Source organism: Tamandua tetradactyla, chromosome 2 (genome assembly GCF_023851605.1).
Source record: "Tamandua tetradactyla isolate mTamTet1 chromosome 2, mTamTet1.pri, whole genome shotgun sequence".
Lineage (NCBI taxonomy): Eukaryota > Metazoa > Chordata > Mammalia > Pilosa > Myrmecophagidae > Tamandua > Tamandua tetradactyla.
In genome coordinates, this window is record NC_135328.1 from 79,405,939 (window position 1) to 79,426,513 (window position 20,575).

Below are 20,575 nucleotides of genomic sequence, written 5' to 3' on the forward strand. Positions count from 1 at the left end.
GAACAGAGGTCAGGGACGTAGCAATGCCTAAGATAAGCACAAGTTCTGTCCTCACAAGGGATGAAAAAAAAAAGCATACTATGCAATTACAGCAAAAAAGTACCTGGAATTATAAAAGGGACATTTTCAGGGAAACCTAATGCTGCAAGGTGGTCAAGGAAGGCTTCTAAGTGGCCCTTCACACTGAAACTAAGGGAGAAGTAGGTGTTAGGCTGGCGAGGTGGACAGGAAAAGGCAGGTTAACTGTGCAGGGAGTGCCCTTTAGGCCATGATAAGAATTTAAAACTTAATTTTAAGAGCAATGAAAAGCCACTGAAGGGTTTAGCACAAGAAAATTATATGATCAGATTTGTGGCTTCAAATATCACTCTGGACGTGGGTAAGAGTGGATGTGAGGCATTCACAGAACACATGTAAAGATTTTGAAAATAAATCAAAACCTCATTTCAACAGGAACTGAGCTTCGAGATTACTGAAGAAGTATATGCTCACAACCATAAGGTCAAAAGCCAGTAAAGCATTCCAGAGTATTAATCTAATAAAGGGTACTTTCAAAGTACTCTTGAAGCATTAATTTCCATTAATTCTCCTGGCCTGTCCATGTAAACCTGTTAGTTGGCTCCTGCCCTGACCAAAGCCACATCTTGTTTATTCAGGACCAGCATCCCACTTACCATCTTGATTAACCCAGTTCCTGGGGTTACTGAGAGGCAAGTGAGCAAAATATTTATAAAACTGCAAGAGTTTGTTTGGGTATATTCTTCTTTTCTAAGCCAGAGGACTGAGTGCCGTGGGTTTTGGCAAGATTCTGTGCCCCCTTCTCCAGGACATCTGGCCTCTGAGCATGTATAGTTGACCAGCCAGTGTTTGTTCTCAGGGTGAGAAATTCATGGAGGCAAAATATCCTACCTATCATAACCTAATTAAATATAGATTTTCTAAAGTCTGTGGAATAATTACATGAAATTGTGTTTGTTCTGATCTCTTCTGAGTGGCATTTACTTGTATATGTATGTGGCCTATCCACATATAATTGCTTTGCTAAAATCAGCTTGGGATTGCCTGGTGATAGCCATAATTGTTCTCCTGTGTGGCAGATATCCATTCAGTTCAATTTTCAAACAATCATAAAACCATTATGCTGGCAGCTGATTAGCACATACATCATTCTTTTAAAAATGTATCATTTCTAAAAATTAAAATGGCCAATTACTACCTCCTGTAATCTTTTTTAATACAATAAAACTAAGTCTCAATCTCACAATTTGTTTCCTTACTGAATTTCTACTGTACCAACTGTGAAAGTACAGGCCCATCTTCTCAGATTCAGGACTGTGAAACAAAGTGCACAGATTTAGGAGGCACTCAGACCTGGATTTGTATCCTGTCTTCATTCCGTCCATGTATGAACCTTTGGATTCTCTGGCCCCATTTATTTCTTACTTAATTTATTTAAATTCTCTGGCCCCATTTAAAATGAGGCTTGCCTACATACCACACAGCATATTTCCACTATACTTCCAATGACAAGTGGTATTACTTTGGATTTTTTAGTTTCTTTTCTATACTGTGAATTGTTCAAATGTGTTTTAGTTTCATAATCAGAAGAAATGGTTACTTTTAAAAATGAGAGTGTATATAATAACCGCTGCACTGAAGATACATTCAGGCTCATTAAATACTACATTTCTACTTCTCCTCCTTATATTTATCTTAGGCCTACAGCAATGGGTTACTAGCATAATTCATTTATAAACACCAGGAAATCAGAGAGTACTTCAATGCTCTATGCAAAGAAAAAGAAAAATTTCTCAGACACATACAATGATTTCATGTAGTAAGGTTCTCTTTTCAGAATGGATCTAGTACACTTGTTCAAATATTAAGGAAAAGATGTGCATGTAAGAGATCCTAGTGTTTCTGCAGAATATAAAGTTCAGAAAGGAAGCTATGGGTAAAAATTAGAAGCTTGATTTTTCTGTTGCTTTACCAAATTCACCAACTACTTGAAAATGCATCTGGAGCCCTGTCAAATTCCCGGCACCTATGGCTTACCATATTTACTTCTATATTTTTTCCTCACTGACATATTCCCATCTATGATATATTTTAAGAAGGAAAAAAATCAAGAATGCTATTCCCACATAATCTGTTCATCTTCAAAACAGCAGCTATGCTGTCAGAGGTTAAAGGGTGAATGAAAGCCACAGCCAGTTGCACAAGACAGTAGAGAGCTAATCAGCATTTATATTGTATTCACCATGCTTCCTCTTATTCCACACACTTCGTCTATCTTTCCCTCTCACTAATCCCCAAGTACCCAAGAATGCTTCAAACACACGGGTTTTAGGCAAATGCCTGGACCATTTTCCCCAGGACCTTCAAGACGCTGGAATCTCACCCTGAAACTCTCAAGGAAACTAGTCTTAAGAGTAAGCAGTTCAGTGACTTCACGTATAGCATTTTGACTGCTATCTCACTTAGATGCACTCAGCTTTGCTTCAAGTTTTCACACTGTGCAGCTAGGAAGTGATATAAAGGAAGGATAGTGAGGAGCTCTATGATGTAGTCTGTTTTACTCTGTTACCCCTGATGTCTATAGAGATTGCCCCAGTTCTGCCTGGCTCTCTTTCCAAGGTATAAGTTCATTACTTCTACTACAATTCTTTCTCCTAGAGTATAACAGGTTAGCAGGGACAAATGATTGGTAATGTGCTTGGAGAAAAATCAAAATTAAAGACAACCCTTCAAAGACTGTAATGCAGTATGATAAGAAAACTTTTGTATTTCACAAAGATTATTCAACTGCCTCCATTTTCACATCTTCTTGGAATTACTATAAATTATTGTAAGGCTATTCCAATTTTCTTTCCTGCTATCCCTTGACAATCAAAGTTCAGTTAATAACAGCTTGCAGTTAATATGAAATTATGTACCACTCAAGCTGTCCACACAATGTTCTTTGTTAAATTTACCACAGTCAGATAAAACACCACAGAAACCTCCAGTTACTTCAACATGAGACTTAAATACTCCTCTCCGACAGTCAAATCTTATCCATGAAGTCAATTGCTGAACCTCCAGAAAAGCAGAATGCTGAAGCAGAAGCACAAAAATCTAAACTGCTCATCAAAGAGAAACTAAAATTTATCTTGGAGGGATACCCTGAATGTAAAAGATGATCTCTTACCTGGATTGGGTTGAAGGTATTCAATTGTTTTCGTCATTATTTCCATCACAGCCCTGCTGGTAACATCCACTTTCTGAAATGAGAAAATAAATACTATTGACAAAAAAATATTAGCTTTAGAAATTTAGTTTTTGCTTGAATATATCTATACCCACTGGCGGCACAACAGAGTGATGACAGTCTGCTATAAAAGGTGGACAAGGCTGAGTACAATCTAGAAGTAACCATGGCTTTACATTCTGTAACGTGACAAAGGATTTTTTCTATTTATCCAAAGAGGAACCTGGTAATTTCTCAAAATTTGTTTCATTAATTTCTGACAGAAAGTATAGATAATAAATCACATTCTTCCCCAGACACATCTATTGGAACCTTCCACCCCCTCTTCTGTTTTGGTTTTGAAAGTCCTCAAAGTCTGTGGAAGCATCATCCACAAACACTACTGTATCCACGGACTCTGCAAAAGGAGGCTCTCCGAAACTGACCTGTTTGACACAACACCTCAGGTACACAGGCTATTATACAGAGGCTGGGTGTCAGCAGTGCTTATATGGATGGTCAGCAAGGAAAACTATGAAAGCAGTTTTTCATTTGGGATTCAGAATTTCTGCCCTATCTGAGCTCTGTATATAGGAACCCTAACCACTCAGGTTCTACAGATAGAAGCACTTGGCTTGGCTAAAGCCTGTGGTCTTGGGAGACATGGTAACTCTGGAGATAACCAATAAAAGAGCACTAAGTTTGGTGTCCAGAATGAGATGTGATCTTAGAAGAGAAGCAGGCATAAAGACTACCCCAAGGTCCCCATGCCATTAGCAAAGACTCCCAAGAAGGAGCTAACTCTATCCCATGTCTTTACAGAATGTTGCTCATAGCGTTAGACTCGTTCAACACTTTCAGTTACCTAAAACAGGCATAATTATACAAACTATATCTAAACCCTCATGATCAATGAGTAAAATAAACTTCACTCAAATTCTACCTTTGAAAACAACTTTATCTGATGTAGTGATTTGTGTATTGCACTCTCAGAACATACAACAAACAGGTGGCAGCTATTAGGGAACTGACCTTGCTCTTGATTGTACTCTGAAAGATAATCCTTTCATAGAGTTAAGGAACACAAGAGGATAAGACCACAGAGCATCTAGTCCAAAGTCTTAATTTTTTAAATGTGCAAAGCTGAGGTCTAGAGAATGGAAATGAACTGCCCAAAGTTACACAACTAGTGTTCTGCCAGAAATTTACCCTAGCCTAGGTACAGGATTCTTTTCACTAAACTATACCATGTCAGCATGTCAAACTAAGCATGTAACCCTATGAGAGTCCTAAATGCACCTTGCTAGGCACCTGCTCAGAAAGCTATTTATATCTTTGAACTGACAATACCCAAGCTCAACTTCTTTTATTAACAGGTCTGATATAAGCCACATGAACTAGGAAGATTTCCACTTAAATATTTTATTATAACTAGCAAGAACTTATCCCCATTTGAGAAAAGTACAAGTTTAAAATTTACGACATATTGCTGATGACTTCCTCAATGCTCAACTTTCCCCATTATTTGAAAATAGGCTTTGATGAGGTCTAAATAAAAACAGCTTTTTGTGAGCTCCTGAGACCTCCATTTCTTTAATCTTGCTTGGAAGATTATGGATAATGGAAAGCCATTAGGGATAGCTGTTTAGAGGAAGTGAAACTATATATACAGATATATATACAACACATGCATACTATACACACATATACATTTATACACACACAAATATAAGCATGCTTTTGGGAAATAAGTTTTCTGTGTGAAATACATTTTTTCAGAAGGCATGGCAGGCATGGTAGGCTACGGTTTTTTCCATAATTTTCTTAATACCATGATTTTAGCAACTTTCAGCAATTTTCTCCACCATCCAGTCTAGAAATTTACAATTTTGGGTAGGGAGAGGAAACTGCTTCCTCAACTTTCTTTAGTCATGTAACATTTTCTTCTTCATACCAATGTCGGGGTGCCTAACTATGGCTCACAGGCCAAAGCCAGCCCATTAAAAAGTGAAAAAAATTCAAAAGTAGACTAAGATTTCAATGCACATAATAATATGAATTTCAAATTTCAGTGACCCTATAAACAGTTTTATTGGGATCCAACCACACAAATTTGTTTGGATATTGTCAGTGGTTGCTTTTGCACCTCAACACTGCACCGTAGTTGCAGCAGCAACCACAGAGACTGTCTGGCCCACAAAGCCTAAAATAAACAGCAAGTTTGCTGATCCTCACGCAGAAGTGCTAGTTTTCCTAAGGTAGGCCTAGGCCATTCTGACTATATGATGCAGCTTATCACTTCACCAGCACTGGTCTTCAGAGAAAAGATGTAAGAAATTGAAAAGCAAGGAATTGACTAGAGTAGGTTTACTGCTCCAGTGTCTGATAACCTTTCTCCACTGGAGTAAATATCAATCAGTGTTTCCTAACTTAGCTGAAGCACAAATGAAGCAACCCGAACCATACGGCATTCTTCGTGGAGCAACCAAAGAACTGAGAGCTATGATTTCATAATGTCAGATACTACATTACACCAGATGTTATTACAGGCAAGCAATAGCCGAGTTTAAGAAAAATTTAACATTTAAAAAATGGAACAGGGCAGGCCATGGTGGCTCAGCAGGAAGAATTCTTGCCTGCCATGCCGGAGACTCAGATTCGATTCTCGGTGCCTGCCCATGCAAAAAAAAGAAAAAAGAAAACAAAAAGACAGACAGTTTGTGGATTCAGCCACCAAAAATAACTATATGAATTAAGCACATTTAGACATGGATACGTGAAAGAAATGTTAGAATGTCATGATTAACACTACAATCTTTTCAAATTCTTAATTTCCCTATCATCCAAGTTAAGACAACGCAGCTGTTAACAAATATACACCAATGTAATGCACTGAGAATGCTGAACCAGAACAGCTAAATAAACAAGTCACAGAGACATGATGAAAACAGCATCTTGGGAAAGTTTGTCTGGCAGTGTGATACAAGCTGTTCCAATAATACTGTTTTAATAGTTCCCTACTAATTTGGAAGAATTAATTCAGCCTGAACTGCCTTCCATTAAAGCAGTTATCTTATGAACTCAGAAAGCCTGTTTAATAAACAGTGTTGTTGGAAAACAAAAATAAACAAGGCATCTGTCTGAGGTTGCCCCACTGTAATTTTTTTTTTTTTTTTTTTTTTGGCTAATCTCCTTGGACATCACCTTTAATGTCTTGGAAATACACTGCAAACAAGTAACTGAGAGAAAACTTGTTTTCAGTGATTTCAGGATAAGGTGGAAGGTATCTTTGAAGTACATCCATGTTTGGGGCTCTCCCCCTCTTTCTCATTCGATACCAGTGTGCTGGTTTGCAAGGATTCATGTACTCTAGAAAAGCCATGTTTTAATCCTGATTCAACCTTGTGGGAGCTACCATTTCTTTTAATCCCTATTCAGTACTATAGGTTGAAAACTTGATTAAGTTATCTCCACAGAGACATGACTCACCCAAGTATTAATGAGAGGGAGATGTGACTCCACCTATTCCAGGTGGGTCTTGATTACTTTACTGGAATCCTTCAAAAGAGGAAGCACTTTGGAAAAAACTGGAGAACATGGCCAAGAGAAGCAGAAAGCCCACACTGCCAGAGGGAGGGGAGAGCTTCATGAAGCAAAAGGCCTGAAGAGAAAGCTAAGAGAGGTTGCCATGTTTACCATGTGCCTTTCCAGTGGAGAAAGTTCATTAGCCTTCTTGAACCAAAGTATCTTTCCTGATGCCTCTTTTCCTCTGTGAAAAGTCCTCTTTCATAAGTCTACTCTTGGACGGAGCCACATTTTTTTCTGTTTTTTCTCAATAACCTACTTTTCTGAGAACTCAAGGCTGCTCCTTAAGAAGGATGCCACTTTCAAAGAAGTGGTCTGTAGCCATGTTTCATAATCTAGGACCCCTTCTAGTTTCAAAAGAAGGGATCTATCATGTTAGTTTTTAGGCTTGGAAAAACAAAACAAAACAAAACTCTACTCCTTGGTTTGGACTTCAGCTGCCCACATATGCAGGGAAACAGTAAAATTCAGGATTTAGCTCAGACTTCCTCTAGGAAGTCTTCACTGACCTGCCCAGTCTGCATGAGGTATCTTCCATGGGAATCCTTGCTAGGGCACCAAACCCTGCAAGCTACTGATTTACGTCTCTTCTTCCATGAGTGCCAGGAGTCCCCCTGAAGACTGGGCTATAATTGTGTTTGTATTCCCAGTGCCCAGCACAATGCCAGGCACATGGAGGCATTCACAGATCTTCCAACAGATTAATGAATGTAATTACACAAAAAGACAATCACAGCAGCAACTGATGGAAAATCTGAGAAGGAATTAGAGGTCTCTCAAATTTTAGAACTCTCTCTTGACCAAAATTCTAAGCTTTTCAATGAACTAATCCACCCAATGCTGTAACCATACTAAGATATTTAGTCAATGTTTAATGAAGCTTGTAAACAGCTGTAATATTCAAAACAGAAACAATTCCACATCAGGCCCTTAGGAGAGGAGAGAAGTTGTTATGGGCAGGTTTCCTACAGCAATAGCACAGCCACAGGAGTCCACACGATCAACTCAAGAGGAGGAAGACTGCCGAGGCTGACAGACTCCCACCATGATTTTACTGCATCTCAGCCACAGAGGATGGCTAGGCCAGGTGATTTAGAGAAATGACCACTTAGGAATCCCACTTCTTACTCCCAGTAGTGCTGTTTAACACAAACCTCTAATTTGTTTCATTCTATGGTCTAATTGAACCACATGGTCTCATCTGAGAATACAGCTGAGCAAAGGTTTCTTTACCCAAATACCTGATAATCAGAAAACCCACTGTGGAAAGGTGATTCCACTGTAGGCTTAGAACTTTGGGCTAAAATAATTTTGTGAGTATTAAACAATTAAAAGGAGAAAAAAGATTTCAGATTCTAAATTCAAAGCATGTGATTTCAATTGCCACAGAAATCTTTATATTTAATGAAAATTTAGTATAGGTGTGAAATTTGTAACAAGGCCACAGAAAAGACAAAAAGACATGAAATTATAACGTCTTCATTGCACTGAAATCTAAATCTTTCAATTTAGTAGGTATAAGCTGAAATACACAACCATGGATGTATTCTTCACAAAAACAGCAGTTTGGTTTATTATGTGAATATCTAGATTTTGAAATAAAATCTTCAGAAATGCACTATTTTCTAGGAAATAAGAGAAATAATCCTCCTCTTCAGACTCAGTGGGATTTAGATGGCTATCTTTTTTTTTTTTTTTACGGAAAAAAAAAAAAAAGAAATTAACACAACATTTAGAAATCATACCATTCTACATATGCACTCAGTACTTCTTAACATCATCACATAGATGCATGATCATCATTTCTTAGTACATTTGCATCAGTTTAGAGGAACTAGCAACACAACAGAAAAAGATATAAAATGTTAATATAGAGAAAAGAAATAAAAGTAGTAATATAGTAAAAAAAAAAAAACCCTATAGCTCAGATGCAGCTTCATTCAGTGTTTTAACATGATTACTTTACAATTAGGTATTATTGTGCTGTCCATTTTTGAGTTTTTGTATCTAGTCCTGTTGCACAGTCTGTATCCCTTCACTTTCAATTACCCATTATCTTACCCTGTTTCTAACTCCTGCTGGACTCTGTTACCAATGACATATTTCAAGTTTATTCTCGAATGTCCGTTCACATCAGTGGAACCAAACATCATTTGTCCTTTAGTTTTTGGCTAGTCTCACTCAGCATAATATTCTCTAGGTCCATCCATGTTATTACATGCTTCATAAGTTTATCTTGTCTTAAAGCTGCATAATATTCCATCGTGTGTATATACCACAGTTTGTTTAGCCATTCTTCTGTTGATGGACATTTTGGCTGTTTCCATCTCTTTGCAATTGTAAATAACGCTGCTACAAACATTGGTGTGCAAATGTCCGTTTGTGTCTTTGCCCTTAAGTCCTTTGAGTAGATACCTAGCAATGGTATTGCTGGGTCGTATGGCAATTCTATATTCAGCTTTTTGAGGAACTGCCAAACTGCCTTCCACAGTGGTTGCACCATTTGACCATCCCACCAACAGTGGATAAGTGTGCCTCTTTCTCCGCATCCTCTCCAGCACTTGTCATTTTCTGTTTTGTTGATAATGGCCATTCTGGTGGGTGTGAGATGATATCTCATTGTGGTTTTGATTTGCATTTCTCTAATGGCCAGGGACATTGAGCATCTCTTCATGTGCCTCTTGGCCATCCGTATTTCCTCTTCTGGTAGGTGTCTGTTCAAGTCTTTTTCCCATTTTGTAATTGGGTTGGCTGTCTTTTTGTTGTTGAGTTGAACAATCTCTTTATAAATTCTGGATACTAGACCTTTATCTGATATGTCATTTCCAAATATTATCTCCCATTGTGTAGGCTGTCTTTCAACTTTCTTGATGAAGTTCTTTGATGCACAAAAGTGTTTAATTTTGAGGAGCTCCCATTTATTTATTTCCTTCTTCAGTGCTCTTGCTTTAGGTTTAAGGTCCATAAAACCGCCTCCAGTTGTAAGATTCATAAGATATTTCCCTACATTTTCCTCTAACTGTTTTATGGTCTTAGACCTAATGTTTAGATCTTTGATCCATTTTGAGTTAACTTTTGTATAAGGTGTGAGATGCGGGTCTTCTTTCATTCTTTTACATATGGATATCCAGTTCTCTAGGCACCATTTATTGAAGAGACTGTTCTGTCCCAGGTGAGTTGGCTTGACTGCCTTATCAAAGATCAAATGTCCATAGATGAGAAGGTCTATATCTGAGCACTCTATTCGATTCCATTGGTCGATATATCTATCTTTATGCCAATACCATGCTGTTTTGACCACTGTGGCGTCATAATATGCCTTAAAGTCCTGCATCGTGAGACCTCCAGCTTCGTTTTTTTTCCTTAAGATGTTTTTAGCAATTCGGGGCAACCTGCCCTTCCAGATAAATTTGCTTATTGGTTTTTTTATTTCTGAAAAATAAGTTGTTGGGATTTTGATTGGTATTGCATTGAATCTGTAAATCAATTTACATAGGATTGACATCTTAACTATATTTAGTCTTCCAATCCATGAACACGGTATGCCCTTCCATCTATTCAGGTCTTCTGTGATTTCTTTTAGCAGTTTTTTGTAGTTTTCTTTATATAGGTTTTTTGTCTCTTTGGTTAAATTATTCCTAGGTATTTTATTCTTTTAGTTGTGATTGTAAATGGGATTCGTTTCTTGATTTCCCCCTCAGCTTGTTCATTACTAGTGTATAGAAAAGCTACAGATTTTTGAATGTTGATCTTGTAGCCTACTACTTTGCTGTACTCATTTATTAGCTCTAGTAATTTTGTTGTGGATTTTTCTGGGTTTTCTACGTATAGTATCATATCGTCTGCAAACAGTGATAGTTTTACTTCTTTCTTTCCAATTTTGATGCCTTGTATTTCTTTTTCTTGTCTAATTGCTCTGGCTAGAACCTCCAACACAATGTTGAATAATAGTGGTGATAGTGGACATCCTTGTCTTGCTCCTGATCTTAGGGGGAAAGTTTTCAATTTTTCCCCATTGAGGATGATATTAGCTGTGGGTTTTTCATATATTCCCTTTATCATTTTAAGGAAGTTCCCTTGTATTCCTATCTTTTGAAGTGTTTTCAACAGGAAAGGATGTTGAATCTTGTCAAATGCCTTCTCTGCATCAACTGAGATGATCATGTGATTTTTCTGCTTTGATTTGTTGATGTGGTGGATTACATTAATTGATTTTCTTAGATGGCTATCTTAATAAAGGAAAATACTTTCACGATCCTTTTTTATTTTAATTAGTTTATAAGATTGATATGGATCTTATATCAAAATCACTTTACAAAGGCTTCATTTGTTGCTCAATGACAAAAAAGCTACAGAGTAGAACTCTGTTCTCTAAATATCCTACTTTTTTAGTCTCATTTAAGAAACAGAAAGTTAATTTGCCTTAGTTTCAAGTGACCTATGTAGCTACAGCTCATTACCTTTAGTCCTGGCAGATGGTAGAAGTGGGACTCAGATTCTGTCCCCTGGTACTCAGTTCTAAATTCCTAAATACCCACCTAATCTGTCATGAAGTGACATGGTACTGGCCATGAACCTTACCATAAATTTCCTCAGAGGTGGGGGAGTGGTGGGGTGGGCGTTAAAGGATAAGGGGGTAACCAAGCAAGACTGGGTGTAGAGAGAGGCTGGCAGAGATTAACAGATCCATGGAGCAGTCCATGATGGGAGTGGGGGTGGAGAACTCCAATGCCATGGGGAGTGGAAGAGTCAAAGGTCAAGGTCAAGTCACTCAGGGCAGGTATCACCATCTCTGGAGACACAGATGCTATAGAAGAAGGATATGGTAGAGTACTATTTTCAAACTATGAAAGTGCTTACCAGCTTTGGTTGAAAATTAAGTGGGATTCAGAATAAATAGTCCAGAAATGAGTAATGGTGACCAATGAAGACTTCAGCTCAGGGGGACAAGTGGCTGCCAGGAATGAGGTGTAAGAGGCTGGCTCACCAGTGGGTACCTGTCAGTGTAGTTAAACTTGAAAACTTAGCCAGAATGGCCAGAAACCACCATGCAGTCTCATTTCAGAAGACTCCTGCCTCTCTGTCACCTCATTTTCTTTTTAGGAATCTGAATGCGTTCTGCTTTCTCTTGCTTGCCTGCACACTGTTTCCTTATTGAGGAACACACTTGATTGACTTTGCTCACCTGTATTCATTCTTCCCATCTCCACCAAAATGTTAGGAAGTCCTTCCCTGACTACACTTCCTGCCGGTGTGAGTTTCCTCAGTTCCAAGCTTCTCTATCACCATGTTTTTTTTATAACTTAACCACACTGATAATTATTTATGAAAGTTTGTCTTCCTCATTAAACTGTGAACTTCAAGTAGTCAGGAACCTTGTCTATCCTGTTCACTGCTGTACTCTAGGTGCCTGGATCATAGTGGGCGCTCAACAAATAGTTGCTGAATTTATCAGGAGAAAAACTGAATACTGGTAAAGCCAAAATCAGAACATAAAGAAAAACATTTACTTCGTTACAATAAAGTACAAAAGTACTATTCTTAACAATGCTTAAATGTGGTTTCTAGGTATCCTAGGCTTGCACATTAACATCCTCCTTAGTTCAAATGCAGGATCTGTATTCCCAGATCTATTTCCTGTGAGCTAAAATTTAGCACCTAAGATATTTCACTGCAATAAGCTGCAATAAATGCTTTATCCTAAACCTAAATATCAATTGCTATGAACAACCTTCAAGTGAAAGAAACTTGAAACGAAACACAGCTTATGCTGTGAGAAAAAAGAAATAAGATATTTTGCTCCCCACCATCAACCTCACTTGTTGAGAACCTGCTATCTTTTAATAGAACACTAAATGATTTATGTTATCTTTAGTCCTTCATAAAACTCTGCAAAGTATATTCCCATTATAAAAAACGGAGTCTCAGGAAAAATAAATTGGCTTGTTCAGCAAGTGGCAGAAGTGGAGACTGGGCCAAGGCCTGGCAGGCTCCAAAACTCCTATCTCTCTAATAACACCAGCCACCTCGAAGGTACAGATCTGTCAGGGAACTCCTCTAAAGGCAGAGAGAGACTCAAACTCTCCAGAAAACAGTGTGACATCATTCCCAACCTTCCCCTCTTTTCTCCCCACCTCATGCCAACTGAAACACTAGCTACACTTTGTACCTATTTGGTAGAGTGATAAGAAAAGTGTACTATAACATTTTTGAGGTTTTGTTCTCAGGAAAGCCCAGAGAAGTCAAGAGACTTTACCTTTTCTGTTTTACACTAAAAGGAGGATACTTTTTAAAACAACTGGATGTATTACCAGAAGTGGAGAAAAGTTGCTCCTTCCATTTTCCCCCTTTCCTCTTAGTATGGTGGACAATTTCTATGCCAAAGGGAGCTGTGGGTAGACAAAGACTTACCCTTTCCATTTCTTTGAAGTCGTCATCTAGCTTGGTTCCTTCAGCTCCTCCAACCTTCTCACTCACTTTCTGTAGAAAATAGACAAAAAATATAATTGGCATAAATAATGCTTCTTTTAAAAAAATATATCTTAAAAGTTCCAAGCACTTTCTTTCATAAACATCATCTCATATAATCTCACAATCACTCTATGACATATGTGGATAGCCCCATTTTCACAGAATGAAACTGTGATTCAGAAGGTTTAAACAACTTCTGAAGGAAGGATTCAAAGTTATATTTTCTGAATTTAACCACAGTGCAGTGATCTAGTATAATAAACCATTATATAACTAAAAACTAACAATTTCCTTTTGAAAATTCTGAGGGATAACAGCATCACACAATAATCCTTTCCTTCTGTTAATGGATCTAAAATGCTACCTAGGTAGAAAATTGCTACTGTTGCAATCTATTCCTCAATGGGCTATGGAGTAGATAATCACAGGTTTCTATCAAACTGGTCAAAAAAAATCAGTCCAACTGAACTTCATGCAAAAGGACTTAAAAAGTAGCTTATGAAGCTCCCTGTAGCAGTTGCTATCCTTATATATATAAGATGAATTATGTGGAAAGATACAGAAGGCATTTCTTTGCTATCAAATCATTTCTTAATTCCTATATATTAACTTACACATGCAAATGTTCATTTTCCACATGTAAAATTTATGTTCATAGAAAAATTAGATATACTATCTTATTCTTTTTCTTTTTTTAATTAAAAAATAAACAAAATAAAACAACATAATCAGTAATTCACAATATCATCACTTAATTGCATATTCATCATTCCTTAGAACATTTGCTTAATTCAGAAAAAGAAATGAAAAGACAATAGAAAAAGGAATAACACGAACACAGGAAAGAAAAAAAAAAAAAAGACTATACCTACCATACCCCTTACCCCTTGCTTTCATTGATCACTAGCATTTAAACTAAATATATTTTAGCATTTGCTCCCCCTATTATTTATTTTTATTTCATATGTTCTACTCCTTTGTTGACACGGGAGATAAAAGGAGCATCAGACACAAGGTTTTCACAATCACAGTCACATTGTGACAGCTGTATCATTATTCAATCATCCTCAAGAAACATGGCTACTGGAACACAGCTCTACATTTTCAGGCAGTTCCCTCCAGCCTCTCCATTACATCTTGAATAACAAGATGATATCTACTTGATGCATAAGAATAACCTCCAGGATAACCTCTCAACTCTGTTTGGAATCTCTCAGCCATTGACACTTTGTCTCATTTCCCTCTTCCCTCTTTTGGTCCAGAAGGTTTCTCAATCCCTTGATGCTAAGTCTCAGCTCATTGTAGGGTTTTTCTCAATCCCTTGATGCTGAGTCTCCATTCATTCCGAGACCTCTGTCCCACGTTGCCAGGAAGGTCCACACCCCTGGGAGTCATGTCCCATGTAGAGAGGGGTAGGGTGGCGAGACTGCTCGTTGTGTTGGCTGGAGAGAGGGGCCACATCTGAGCAATTAAAGAGGCTCTCTTGGGGGTGACTCTTAGGCCTAAATTTTAAGTAGACTTGACCTATCCTTTGCGCGGTTAAGTTTCATATGAACAAACCCCAAGACTGGGGGCTCTGCCTATAGCTTTGGTTGTCCACATTGCTTGTGAGAATATCAAGAATTCAACTTGGGGAAGTTGAATTTCTCCCCGTTCTCACCACTCCCCGAAGGGGGCTTTGCAGATACTTTTCCACTCACTGACTGAATCACTCTGGGATTCATCGGGGCATCACTCTGGACAAACCAGCAAAATCTCATGTCCTACCTGAGATTCTAAGTACTTATGACATTCAATCAAACTATCTACATGAGTTATACTAGGAAATGCACTAGTCAAAATATAAATTTTGTACGAAATAAACATTTTTTGCTTTAGTCTCACACAGAAGGTGACATTTTAAAATATTAATTACCATCTATTTTCAGTACCCTGCAATAATGACATTCCTTTGTTCTTCCTCATGGAAAAACATTTTTAAAATTGTACCTTGTACACTTCACTATTATTACACACTCTAGGATTCCTAGATTATACTATCTCAATCTTTAACATCTATTTTTCTTTCTGATTTCATTTATATACCCAGCCCTCCTTCCTCTATCATTCTCACATGCAGCTTTATTCAGTGTTTTAACATAATTATATTACAGTTAGGTAGTATTGTGCTGTCTGTCCATTTCTGAGTTTTTATATCCAGTCCTGTTGCACAGTCTGTATCCCTTCAGCTCCAATTACCCATTTTCTTACCGTATTTCTATTTCCTGATGGTCTCTGTTACCAACAACACATTCCAAGTTTATTCACTAATGTCAGTTCATATCAGTGAGACCATACAGTATTTGTCCTTGAGTTTTTGGCTAGACTCACTCAGCATAATGTTCTCAAGGTCCATCCATGCTGTTACATACTTCATAAGTTTATTCTGTCTTAAAGCTGCATAATATTCCATTGTATGTATATACCACAGTTTGTTCAGCCACTCGTCTGTTGATGGACATTTTGGCTGTTTCCATCTCCTTGCAATTGTACATAATGCTGCTATAAACATTGTACATAATGCTGCAATTGTACATAATGCTTGCAATTGTACATAATGCTGCTATAAACACTGGTGTGCAAAAGTCCGTTTGTGTCTTTGCCCTTAAGTCCTCTGAGTAGATACCTAGCAATGGTATTGCTGGGTAGTATGGCAATTCTATATTCAGCTTTTTGAGGAACCACCAAACTGCCTTCCACAGTGGTTGCACCATTTGACCATCCCACCAACAGTGGATAAGTGTGCCTCTTTCTCCGCATCCTCTCCAGCACGTGTCATTTTCTGTTTTGTTGATAATGGCCATTCTGGTGGGTGTGAGATGATATCTCATTGTGGTTTTGATTTGCATTTCTCTAATGGCCAGGGACATTGAACATCTCTTCGTGTGCCTTTTGGCCATTTGTATTTCCTCTTCTGAGAAGTGTCTGTTCAAGTCTTTTTCCCATTTTGTAATTGGATGGGCTGTCTTCTTGTTGATGAGTTGAACAATCTCTTTATAAATTCTGGATACTAGACCTTTATCTGATATGTCGTTTCCAAATATTGTCTCCCATTGTGTAGACTGTCTTTATACTTTCTTGATGAAGTTCTTTGATGCACAAAAGTTTTTAATTTTGAGGAGCTCCCATTTACTTCTTTCTTTCTTCAGTGCTCTTGCTTTAGGTGTAAGGTCTATAAACCCACCTCCAATTATAAGATTTATAAGATATTTCCCTACATTTATGGTCTTAGACCTGATGTTTAGATCTTTGATCCATTTTGAGTTAACTTTCGTATAGCGTGTGAGATACAGGTCCTCTTTCATTCTTTTGCATATGGATATCCAGTTCTCTAGGCACCATTTATTGAAGAGACTGTTCTGTCCCAGGTGAGTTGGCTTGACTGCCTTATCAAAGATCAAAAGTCCATAGATGAGAGGGTCTATATCTGAACACTCTACTTGATTCCATTGGTCGATATATCTATCTTTATGCCAGTATCATGCTGTTTTGACCACTGTGGCTTCATATTATGCCTTTAAGTCAGGCAGCATGAGACCTCCAGCTTCATTTTTTTTCCTCAAGATACTTTTAGCAATTCGGGGCACCGTGCCCTTCCAGATAAATTTGCTTATTAGTTTTTCTATTTCTGAAAAGTAAGTTGTTGGGATTTTGATTGGTATTGTGTTGAATCTGTAAATCAATTTAGGTAGAATTGACATCTTAACTATCTTTAGTCTTTCAATTAATGAACACAGTATGCCCTTCCATCTGTTTAGGTCTTCTGTGATTTTTTTTAACAGTTTTTTGTAGGTTTCTTTGTATAGGACTTTTGTCTCTTTAGTTAAATTTATTCCTAAGTATTTTATTCTTTTAGTTGCAATTGTAAATGGAATTCGTTTCTTGATTTCCCCCTCAGATTGTTCATTACTAGTGTATAACAGATTTTTGAATGTTGATCTTGTAACCTGACACTTTACTGTACTCGTTTATTAGCTCTAGTAGTTTTGCTGTGGATTTTTCAGGGTTTTCGACATATAGTATCATATCGTCTGCAAACAGTGATACTTTTACTGCTTCCTTTCCAATTTTGATGCCTTGTATTTCTTTTTCTTGTCTAATTGCTCTGGTTAGAACTTCCAACACAATGTTGAATAACAGTGGTGATAGTGGACATCCTTGTCTTGTTCCTGATCTTAGGGTGAAAGTTTTCAGTTTTTCCCCATTGAGGATGATATTAGCTGTGCGTTTTTCATATATTCCCTCTATCATTTTAAGGAAATTCTCTTGTATTCCTATCCTTTGAAGTGTTTTCAACAGGAAAGGATGTTGAATCTTGTCAAATGCCTTCTCTGCATCAATTGAGATGATCATGTGATTTTTCTGCTTTGATTTGTTGATATGGTGTATCACATTAATTGATTTTCTTATGTTGAGCCATCCTTGCATACCTGGGATGAATCCTACTTGGTCATGATGTATAACTTTTAATGTGTTGCTGGATTCGATTTGCTAGAATTTTATTGAGGATTTTTGCATCTATATTCATTAGAGAGATTGGTTTTCTTTTTTTGTAATATCTTTGCCTGGTTTTGGTATGAGGGTGATGTTGGCTTCATAGAATGAATTAGGTAGCTTTCCCTCCACTTCAATTTTTGGAAGAGTTTGAGCAGGGTTGGTACTAGTTTTTTCTGGAATGTTTGGTAGAATTCACATGTGAAGCCGTCTGGTCCTGGACTTTTCTTTTTGGGACGCTTTTGAATGACTGATTCAATTTCTTTACTTGTGATTGGTTTGTTAAGGTCATATATTTCTTCTTGAGTCAAAGTTGATTGTTCATGCCTTTATAGGAAGTTGTCCATTTCATCTACATTGTTGTATTTATTGGCATAAAGTTGTTCATAGTATCCTGTTATTACCTCTTTTATTTCTGTGGGGTCAGTGGTTATGTCTTCTCTTCTATTTCTGATCTTATTTTTTTGCATCCTCTCTCTTCTTCTTTTTGTCAATCTTGCTAAGGGCCCATCAATCTTATTGATTTTCTCATAGAACCAACTTCTGGTTTTACTGATTTTCTCAATTGTTTTCATATTCTCAATTTCATTTATTTCTGCTCTAATCTTTGTTATTTCTTTCCTTTTGCTTTCTTTGGGGTGAGTTTGCTGTTCTTTCTCCAGTTCTTCCAAGTGGACAGTTAATTCCTGCATTTTTGCCCTTTCTTCTTTTTTGATATAGGCATTTAGAGCAATAAATTTCCCTCTTAGCACTGCCTTTGCTGCATCCCATAAGTTTTGATATGTTGTGTTTTCATTTTCATTTGCCTCGAGGTATTTACTGATTTCTCTTGTAATTTCTTCCTTGACCCACTGGTTGTTTAAGAGTGTGTTGTTGAGCCTCCACATGTTTGTGAATTTTCTGGCGTTTTGCCTATTATTGATTTCCAACTTCATTCCCTTATGATCTGAGAAATTGTTTTGTATGATTTCAATCTTTGTAAATTTGTTGAGACTTGCTTTGTGACCCAGCATATGGTCTATTTTTGAGAATGATCCATGAGCACTTGAGAAAAATGTGTACCCTGCTGTTGTGGGGTGTAATGTCCTGTAAATGTCTGTTAAGTCTAGCTCATTTATTGTAACATTCAACTTCTCTGTTTCTTTATTGATCCTCTGTCTAGATGTTCTGTCCATTGATGAGAGTGGGGAATTGAAGTCTCCAACTATTATGGTAGATGTGTCTGTTTCTCTTTTCAGTGTTTGCAGTGTTTGCCTCATGTATTTTGGGGCATTCTGGTTCGGGCATAAATATTTATGATTGTTATGTCTTCCTTTGAATTGTTCCTTTTATTAGTACATAGTATCCTTCTTTGTCTCTTTTAACTGTTTTACATTTGAAGTTTAATTTGTTGGATATTAGTATAGCTACTCCTGTCCTTTTCTGGTTGTTATTTGCATGAAATATCTTTTCCCAATCTTCCACTTTCAACCTATGTTTATCTTTGTGTCTAAGATGTGTTTCCTGTAGACAGAATATAGAAGGATCCTGTTTTTTAATCCATTCTGCCACTCTATGTCTTTTGATTGGGGATTTCAATCCCTAACATTTAGTGTTATTACTGTTTGGGTAGTACTTTCCTCTACCATTTTGCCTTTCCTATTTTATATGTCATATCTAATTTTCCTTCTTTCTACACTCTTCTCCACACCTCTCTCTCTTCTGTCTTTTCGTATCTGTCTCTATATACTATCTTATTCTGAAATAAAGATTCAAATTAAGTTTAATGAAAACGTATAAATGGATCACAATAAAAATACTTTTGTTTTTAATCAATGACAGAATATTAAACATTAATGGCACCACAGACTTCAATCCTCTTAAAATGTCTCACTGTAAAGATGGTGCTTTTCACTAATATATCACTGCATTATATAAAGTTATCCACACAAATATCAAATTACGACTTATAATTTCCACCAATAGCCATTGTGTTGAGGATCTCTGCAGATAACCCCCACCATGGCCAGGCCTTCAGGAAAAAGGAGCCTCTGGATGCCAGGCTCCATCTCTTGGCCATGGAAGGTCAGACATTTCTTTCTTGGAATGAGGTGTGTTTTTTACTCTCTATTACCTGCTGCCCTTCACTCATGCTTCCTGAAATCAAGAAAACCTTCAGAAGAGACCGTTCTTGGAAAAGCTAAGAGTCTGAGTTTTGTCACTACGCCAAGCCAATATACAATATGCCATCCATTTCAGGCCATTTGTAGTAACAGAAGGAATATTGCTGATGAAAGATCATGGCATGGACTCGCTTTCTTTTATTCGCTGGGTAATACCAAACATATTTGTTGTGAAAACTAAATGCCATAATATATATAACAATATTCATATATATATATATATATATATATATATATATATATGCATCTCTGAACCTACAATTTATACAATAAATCCTAGATTCATTCTTTGACCAATAAAGTGTTTGCTTATAGTATTCTTATTTTTCCCATCAGTTTATTTAACTGCTGAGTTGTTTATGAATTCCTTGAAAAGAAACAATCAATTTTCATTAACATAATACAACACTATTTTAGAGTAGTGAGTTATATAATTAAAAATGAATATTTAATAAAAAATCATATCAACATTTTTAATTTGTAGAGCTGCCATAGACTTTTTTACTTCTTATTTATCATTTGGTTTGAGTACCTTGAAAACTATGCAGAGTATGTAACAGTTCTATCTGATGGTTGCATAAACTAAATTACCTGC

General features: G+C 37.1%; 1 protein-coding gene across 3 annotated transcripts in view; it reads right to left on the bottom strand.

The window, feature by feature from the left end:
• Nucleotides 1-20,575, bottom strand: part of SH3GL2 (SH3 domain containing GRB2 like 2, endophilin A1) — a 260,562-nt gene that overhangs the window by 31,712 nt on the left and 208,275 nt on the right. For all 3 annotated transcript variants that reach the window (XM_077148083.1, XM_077148085.1, XM_077148084.1), the window contains exons 2-3: nucleotides 13,226-13,294; nucleotides 3,191-3,263 (exon numbers count right to left, since the gene is read on the bottom strand). In XM_077148083.1, the coding sequence (XP_077004198.1) occupies nucleotides 3,191-3,263; nucleotides 13,226-13,294 (142 nt within the window). The remainder of the gene's footprint in view (nucleotides 1-3,190; nucleotides 3,264-13,225; nucleotides 13,295-20,575) is intronic.